The sequence below is a fragment of the Ruditapes philippinarum genome, unplaced genomic scaffold, assembly GCF_026571515.1.
Source record: "Ruditapes philippinarum isolate M1 unplaced genomic scaffold, ASM2657151v2 ctg23852_1_1_1_1, whole genome shotgun sequence".
Lineage (NCBI taxonomy): Eukaryota > Metazoa > Mollusca > Bivalvia > Venerida > Veneridae > Ruditapes > Ruditapes philippinarum.
In genome coordinates this window covers 1-9578 of record NW_026856603.1, presented here as the reverse complement: position 1 = coordinate 9578, position 9578 = coordinate 1, and the positions used below count along the sequence as shown (strand labels likewise).

General features: G+C 33.3%; 1 protein-coding gene across 1 annotated transcript; it reads left to right on the top strand.

The window, feature by feature from the left end:
- Positions 1 to 4098: 4098 nt before the first annotated feature.
- LOC132747101 (uncharacterized protein CXorf38 homolog) lies at positions 4099 to 7564 on the top strand. The gene is made up of 3 exons (XM_060736415.1): positions 4099 to 4886; positions 6291 to 6449; positions 7556 to 7564. Exons 1-3 carry the CDS (start codon positions 4323 to 4325, stop codon positions 7562 to 7564), a joined length of 732 nt encoding a protein of 243 aa, XP_060592398.1. The 5' UTR covers positions 4099 to 4322.
- The last annotated feature ends 2014 nt before the right edge of the window (positions 7565 to 9578 follow it).

Here is a 9578-nt window from a genome sequence, read left to right as displayed (position 1 = left end):
AGGAAGGAATTTTTGCTGCGACCAAATTTAACAGAATTATGGCCTTTGTTTGATTTTTCACTATATAATATGTAGAAATTTTGTGAGCGCAACTTCTCTTAAACCGGATGGCAGATTTTGCTTTAACTTCCAGGGATGAACAACTTAATGTGTAGATGGTAGTAAAGGAAGGAATTTTTGCTGCGACCAAATTTAACAGAATAATTGCCCTTTGTTGATTTTTTCACTATATACTATGTAGAAATTTTGTGAACGCAACTCCTCTTAAACCGGATGGCAGATTTTGCTTAAACTTCCAGGGATGAACAACCTTAATGTGTAGATTGTAGAAAAGGAAGGAATTTTTGCTGCGACCAAATTTCACAGAAGTATGGCCCTTTGTTGATTTTTTCACTATATACTATGTAGAAATTTTGTGAACGCAACTCCTCTTAAACCGGATGGCAGATTTTGCTTAAACTTCCAGGGATGAACAACATTAATGTGTAGATGGTAGTAGAGGAAGGAATTTTTGCTGCGACAAAATTTAACAGAATTATGACCCTTTGTTATCCCCCGCCGAAAAATTTCGGCGGAGGATATAGAAATAGTCTCCGTCCGTCCGACCTTCCGTCCGTCCGTCCTTCCGTCCGACATTTTTGTCCGGAGCATATCTCTAAAAGTATTTGAGTTATCACCTTGAAACTTCATAGGTGGATAGACCTCATTGAGGAGGAGTGCAGTGCAAAAGAATGATAACTCTACCTTGCATGATTTTTGAGTTATTGCCCTTTGTTATTTTTCAAAATTGATTTTTGTCCAGAGCATAACTCCAAAAGCCTATGAGATATTAACATGAAACTTCATAGGTGCATAGATCTCACTCAGGAGGTGTGCAGTGCACAAGAATGATAACTCTACCTTTCATAATTTTTGAGTTATTGCCCTTTGTTATTTTTCATACCTAATTTTTCACCTGAGTGGAGCTTAACTCAAAAGTGTTTGAGATATCAACATGAAATGTCATAGGTGGATAGATCTTATTGAGGAGGAATGTTGTGCGCAAGAATGATAACTCTTCCCTATAAAATTTTTGAGTTATTGCCCTTTGTTTTTTTTTCATGCTATTTTGTCCAGAGCTTATCTGAAAAAGTATTTGAGGTATCAACTTGAAACTTCATAGGTGGATGGATCTCATTGAGGAGGAGTGCAGTGCACAAGAATGATAACTCTACCCTGCATAATTTTTGAGTTATTGCCCTTTGTTATTTTTCATTCTATTTTGTCCAGACTTTATCTCAAAAAGTATTTGAGGTATCAACTTGAAACTTCATAGGTGGATGGATCTCATTGAGGAGGAGTGCAGTGCACAAGAATGATAACTATACCTTTCATAATTTTTGAGTTATTGCCCTTTGTTATTTTTCATACCTAATTTTTCACCTGAGTTGAGCATAACTCAAAAAGTGTTCGAGATATCAACATGAAATGTCATAGGTGGATAGATCTTATTGAGGAGGAATGTTGTGCGCAAGAATGATAACTCTTCCCTATACAATTTTTGAGTTATTGCCCTTTGTTTTTTTCATGCTATTTTGTCCAGAGCTTATCTGAAAAAGTATTTGAGGTATCAACTTGAAACTTCAAAGATGGATGGATCTCATTGAGGAGGAGTGCAGTGCTTAAGAATGATAACTCTACCCTGCATTTTTTTTGAGTTATTTGAGCCCTTTGGTATTTTTCAAAATTAATTTTTGTCCAGAGCATAACTCAAAAAGCCTTTGAGATATCAAAATGAAACTTCATAGGTGCATAGATCTCACTCAGGAGGTGTGCACTGCACAATGATTGATAACTCTACCTTTTATAATTGTTGTGTTATTGCCCTTTGTTCTTTTTCATACTTAATTTTTCAATTCAATTTTTTTCTCAAATAGTATTTGAGGTATCAACTTGAAACTTCATAGGTGGATAGATTTTACTGAGAAGGGATGCAGCACACAAGAATGATAGCCTACCCTGCATTATTTTTCAGTAATTGCCCTTTGTTATTTTCAGCCATCAGTATTCACATAGGTTTCAAATCTGTAATCACTATAGCCATCAGTTTTCATTACAAAAGACCTCTTAAAATGGAATTATTCCGCTCTACTACATATACATTCTTCCAATGAGCAAACACATTCGGCGGGGGATGGCCATGTTGACATGGCTCTTGTTGATTTATAGTTTTCAACTTGTGGCACATGTAGTCCAAAAAATATTTGACCTAGAGTCATAAGATTGACAGAACAGTGGCATGTGGGGGCATCCGTGTCCTATGGACACATTTCTAGTTTTCTACTAAACTATTCCAATAATATTTATAATAGCAAATAACTTAATAATAATAAAAAAAATAATATTAATAATAATAACAATGATATAAATATAATAATAACAACAATGGTAATAATTATAATAATGATAATAATAACAACAATGGTAATAACAATAATGATAATAATAACAACAATAGTAAAAACAATAATGATAATAATAACAACAATGGTAATGATAATAATGATAATAATAATAATAATAATAATAATAATAATAATAATAATTACAATAATAATAATAATTATAATGAAAATAATAATGATCAAGATGCTAATAATAATCATAGTAGGAAATAACACTAATAATAATAATAATAATAATAATAATAATAATAATAATAATAAATATAACAATGGTAATAATAATAACAACAATGGCAATAATAATAATGATAATAATAATAATAATAGTAATTATAACAATAATAATAATAATGAAAATAATAATAATCATGATGATAATAATAATCAAGTAGGAATTAACCGTAATAGTAATTATTATAACAATAACAATAATAATAATCATAATAATATCCAAAATAATCATAACAGCAAATAACCATTAACTTAATAATAATAATAACAACAACAATAATAATAATAAAAGATATAATAATAATAATAATAATAATAATGATAATAATAATAGTAATAATGATAAGTGACACGTGATAAGCAGTGACTAACTTAAATTACCATGTTTATAATTATTAATAGTAGATAATTATTAATTAACTGTTTAAAGCTGTAGAATATCACATGTCAGATTATGTGGTACCAACAGTCAGGTGTACACGTTCAAGTTCCATTGAAGTAGTGTTGTACATAGTAACTAGTAAACTGCAGAAAGTATCTGGTAGACTGCATGGCATAATTTACACTAGCAATTGATTGACATTACTGTTCCTTAAGCACATTTGTTGGACCAAATCAACAAGTAGCAGCACCAGGTTTATGGTGAATTGTGTCACAGGATCAATAAACTCAGTGAAGGGAGGGACATGTAATTGGGTGTTTAGAATAACTACTTCAGTCATCAGAATTTATAACTGAAAAATGGTTTTGTACACAATTAAGAGCGACATACAACTGGCAACCTGCAGGTCCTGAAACAAATAACTATGATATTGCACACAAAAAAAAAAATACTTTGTCAAATGCTTATTTAGAACATGCTTATTTTTTATTCATGCTAAAGGTGCATACAATTACAATTAGAATTAGATAGACGATATTTGTTTGTTTGTGTGTAAGATGAAATTTTATTTCATCGAGTAGGAACCGCCTCCGTGGTCGAGGGGTTAGAGTCGATGACTTCTAATCCAGTTACCTCTCTGGCGTCGGTTCGATCCCCGGGAGATGCTTTGGTAGTTAGCGCGGAGGAAGGTAGTCTAGTACTGGTGTAACTCTCCAGGAACGATGGTTAGGGAACTACCCGCCTTTATGACTGAAATACGGTTGGGAAAAAGGCGTAAAATGAAACAAACAAACAATCATCGAGTGGGCTTTAATACAGTATTCTCACGAGTGAGAAAAAGCCAGTATTTACCACTACGGCCTAGGTCAATCAAGCCAAGCCTGCAACATTTTCAAATTTGTCTTGATAGGCCTTTTCAGGGATTCTGTTTTCTCTTGTTCTGTTTTACCGATGCATTAAATAGAACAAAAATGATCCCCTCAAGATCGGCTTAAACGGAAAAATTGTCATTTTCAAGACTCGGTTTGATGAAGAATGTTGACTTCATAGACGGCAGTGGAATGTATAAGCTACCATTCATGCCAGCTAGCACCGGTTTAATTTGAACATGATACTGGTAAAATGTATTTACAATTATGTTTTCATAGGGCGCTTATTAATGTCTCTTTTTCTCTATTTTGTAGTAGCATAAATGTAAATTTGTTGTGTTTCAACAGAATAATGCACCGAAAACAAAAACTAGATAATCGGGAGTGAGAAAAAAGATGGACCACCAAAGCGAGATAGATAAAAGGAAGTACAGAAACTGGGTACGGGGTGGGCTGGCTTACAAATATCTGAAACAAGGCTTAGAAGGTTTTGCTGATGATGTAGTTAAAAAAGAGCACAATAGAATTCTAGCTGCTGTCATTCACACGCCTGGCAACAACTGCAATCACTGCTGTCTAAGAAATTTGCAACCGTTGCATACCTGTAAGAGAGATCACACCGGAAAGAAAACGTGTCCATATGGACTGTTGTATTGTAACTGTTTACATGGTAAGAAACAACGATGTCCTACTAACATATGTGATGGCATTATGGAAGAAATATTGAAGAGTCATGGATCCTTACCTCCTCAACCCTACTGGCGAAATACAGATATACAGAAATGGTGTACAGAACCTTGGGAGGTCGCAAAATGTTACATTAATGCTCCTGGATATTCAGACAAGACAAAGGCAGCTGATATAGACATATATGGATTACTCCATGTCTTCATTAATAATACCAGTCTTTATTCTCATTTAGCATGCTCGATGACGGGTAGTTCTAACATCTTCACCAAGGTAATTATAAAATGATTGTCATATAAAACCAATTGAAAAGATATAGGAACATTCATGTATATATTAACAAATCCTTCATTAAGATATTGATGCACGGCACGGCCCGATCGGAACATTTTATTAAGCCAGATTAATGAAACCGTTAGATATAATAATACAAGACTCAATACTCACCAGTCTTGCTCTGACATTTATTTACATTACAGGACTGGAAATATTTTGCTAGATTTTTAAACCTTCTGATATAGGTATTTACCAATTATTTTTAATTTAATGCATAGTATAATCATCTGTTATCTTTAACGTTATAAGGATCCCAATTGATCTATGTAGAATTATCCATGTTATCAATTTTATTTTATTTTTTATCTCAGAAGAACTCCTATAATGTCTTTTATGCATACGTTTTCATAGAGCTATCATTTCAAATGAAATTGCCAATTTTGTTTAATAAGAGAGTCATTCTAAAAGCTACGATTTTTTCCATTTATCAACGCCGTTTATATACGGTAGATGACAAAAACGATACATACAGTAACATACTAAAACATGTCGTTTTACGTCATATTTTACTGAAATTATGTTTTTAAACTTTTGTATTAAAATTTTGATAAATGTAATGAAAGCAAGTGTTTTTCTTTCTTCTGTTTAATGTCACATTCTTATAATTTTCTGCCTATGTATAGCAGATCAAATATATTATTATGGTTGTAACAGATAAAACAAATTCGATTTATGTTGCCGCCACTACCACCCCTACTACACCACTCAATAATTGCACAACAAACTGCCACTACTAAGGAAAGAGCTGCAGCTGCCACCACTGCAACTACCACTACTATCACACCATACCAAAAGCACCCCTCTACTACCACAACCACCACTACTACTTTCATACGAACCACTTCTGTAACTAACACTTCTACCACTACCACTTTCACTACCACCACCATCAACACCACCACCATCACCACCACCATTACCACCACCACCAACACTACTACACCACTACATCATTACCATCGCCACCACAACGCCACTACTAACACCACCACCACCACATTACCAACCCTACAACTTCCACCAAAACCAATGCCCCCACAACTTCTACCAACATTTCCGCGATCACCACCTTCACTAATACTTAAACTTTAACTGTGATCAGATACAAGATTATAACAGCTTTGCGTCAGAAGCGACAATCCAGCGACAAGCTTAATGTTATGCTTAAAATGTTAAGGGAATAGGTTTCCTTTAAAAAAAATTTAAATCATATAAAAGCTAGGTGATTTACGTTTAATAACTACATATTCTATTGTAAAAGAAAACTACGGAATATAGCTATTGTTTCTTTGTTATAGTTTTGATATATTTATCAAAGTATACTGAATACATCAACTTCAGGTCCGTGGCAGAAGAAATTCTATCTTTCATTCGCCAACAATGGAAATGGAAGACACAGAGCTAACGGAATGTGTGGACGATATAATTGCAATTCTGGAAGACACCACAGAATTAAAGATGAGAAAAGATGCCCAACAAGCGGTCACAAACCTCAATAAGGTATTATTACCCTTCCAGATTTTTACCGCCTTTTTGATTGGATATTGATCACCCGAAAGAAATTGATATTACCGAGCCAGACGGGTAATATACACATTAAATTTCCCCGTATTGCGTACCCCACGGTGTAAACAACCCATGCGCCTGCGATGCGCCGTAGGTTTGATTTACCGCGATATAACGCACTTTCTTAAAACTGTCAAATGAAATATTACCAAAATAGACGTAATGATACAATTCTTCTCAGATAGGAAACAAATATTACCTTGATGGAAAGCTTGATATTAATTCCCCAAAAAATGCTTCAACAGACTACTCCTTTTCTCTTGTTTACATCCGTTATGTTCGAAAAGAAAAAAATACGTTCATGTTTTATGAGTTCCTGTTATCGGGTATAAGGGGGTATCCCTAAAGGGAATCTTATTTACGACCACAGTTTCATTTGAAAACGTAGCAAGCGATTAAATTTTAAAAAAATCGCGTCTTAAAACTCGGCACGGGAAGGGTAAATAAAATTTTATTATTTTGTTTTGGAGTTATATTGGAAAATTACCTTGCCAAAAGATAAAATAATCACCCTCGCCTTACCGGCTCGGGTGATATAAATCTTGACAAGGTAATTTATATCCACCAAAACCCAAAATAAATATACTTTTTCTGTTTTTCCCCAAGTGTGCCCTTGTTTATGTTCGGAATTTAAAACAGAAAATTAGAGTATATATTCATTACAGTAATATTTCACTCTATGTCTGGATCTCTTAAGATTATACAAGTATTTGGGCTACTTGTATATTCTTAAGTATATGATAATATGCCTCGTTGGACCCTTTCTTTAAAAAACTTTTAGCAATCGGTGCCTATTTAAAAAAATGGTTCAGAAAATAACGGTATGTTACGTTTTGGTTTACAAAATAAAAAAACAGAAAAAATGATCTGTAATTTAGGAACATATACACTTCCCAAAACAACAGGAATATTAATTATATTCATTTGATACCGCTTATATTGAATTATATACATGTAATACAGACATTACAATTAAAATACCAACACAAAAAAATAAATATTTACAAGTTAAAAAGTAATTATATTTGATTTTATTACAGATATTATGATTTCAATACCTGAAATAAGGTTTTAGAATAAAATATTGAATTGGCAAGGGAACCTGAATCTAGGGCTTAATGATTATCCTGTTCACCGAAATAATTTTAGGTCCCCTCTATCATTCGATTTAAAAAATCTTCGTTAATTCTTGCTTATATGAATTACGATAAGGTATTTTATTTATAAGCTGAAACAGATGACTTGATAATAACAACCCAGATTGAGACGGAGGTGTGTTCGGGAAGCTTTGTCTACCAATTACACGAATGGCTGAAAACTTAAAACAATTAATCCCACGATACAATGGAGGACATCAGTATGAAACAAGCCGATGCTTCTAAAGTCACAGATGATGAAATACAAACAGCATTAAAAGATGCTTTGGACCTGTTATCAAACAAAGGTGGAATTAAAAATCTTGAATTGGCAATGATGTTGATAGATGCGATAGTTGATAAACTTGATTCAGACTATAAGCAGGTAATATTAAGACAAAAATATATTTTTTGTACTAGCGTGTATACATGGGTAATAATGTGAAATAACATGTGAGTATACAACTGTTGCATCTATCCCCCAGCTCAATCCAGGTCACAGGTTCTTTGAAAATAGTTACGGTAAATTCGTTCCGGCAAGTTAGCTGAACATGTTTTTCAATTTATTTTTTCATCTATACCAACGTCTTCATACAATACACATTCATTTATAATAAAACAACAACAAACAAAATAAAACAAAATATATATAAAAGAAAATAGGTATGGTGTAAACCCTTTTAATCAGAAGTTATTTTCATGACGTCATTTTGTTTATTGACGACTTATTTGTCTTCATATGGTATGCAGGCATTTGTTATTTGTCATGTACATATGTCGAGGTAAAAAATGCACTTGACAGCTGTACATGTTTGACAGGGAATAGTGCAAAATGAGTAAGAATTAGGAAATAGATATCAATTCTGAGTGCATTGTTGTAGAATAATGCACGCTTTGAGTTCAAATTAATTACAAAGCATTTGAACAAAAGCGTGCATTATTATACTATAATTCACGAAGAATTAATATCTATTTCCATTTTAACATGTTAAGAAAAAATACAATGACTATATATATTACTTAGTTGGACTTTATGTTTTTCTTTCATTCTAGATAGTTTTCACAACAAAATTCGACACAAAAGTTTTTTTATTTATCAGATTTTTCAAACAAAATGGCGCCCTCAATGTGAAGATACACGGGGTGATAAAAAGAACGGCAAGTGCATTGTTGTAAAATAATGCACACTTCGGACCTTCTTTGTTTATATAGAAAATATCCGATAGTGTTTGAATATATAATAATGCACGCATTCTGTTTAAAGTATACAGACAACCGTTTTAAAGGCCATCGGGTTATAACATTTATACTTCTTTGACGACAATGCACATTTGATAAATGACAAAATATAGACAGTACGGCGATAAAGGAGGATAGCGGCAATACGATAATGCGGTACTTATAATTGCAATGTTCGCCATTGCGGGGATCTTCTGTCGCCATCGTTTGGTTACGCCCCGTCGTCCATCGCACTGTTTCCGTATTTAATCTAGTGTTGTCATCGCATTTTTCGCACTGTCGTCATTCGCCTTGTGTATTGTCTCCATCCTTATCGACTATGCCTTTCCGGTACCATGCTAAAGTCCTGGTTAGGGCGGTTCTTTAACTCTGACTAATAAGCTGTTGACTTAGAACATAAAAAATATTTTACTTTTGTCCAAATACATTTTATTGCTCCCCCTTCGAAGAAGGGGATAATTTTTTGCTAATGCAGTCGGTTTTAGGTCGGCAGCCCAACTGACTATCTTAAAACTGTTATCACAAATGTGTCTTCATATTTCACATGCTGATTGCCGAATTTTATTAGAGATTTACCCCTATTTATTTTAAGGCTAACTTTGGTCAAAAAGGTCAAGGTAACGGCCCTTTAATGTTTAAGGTTTCAGCTTAATATTCTTGAAGTTATTTATCACAAATTTTCTTTTCA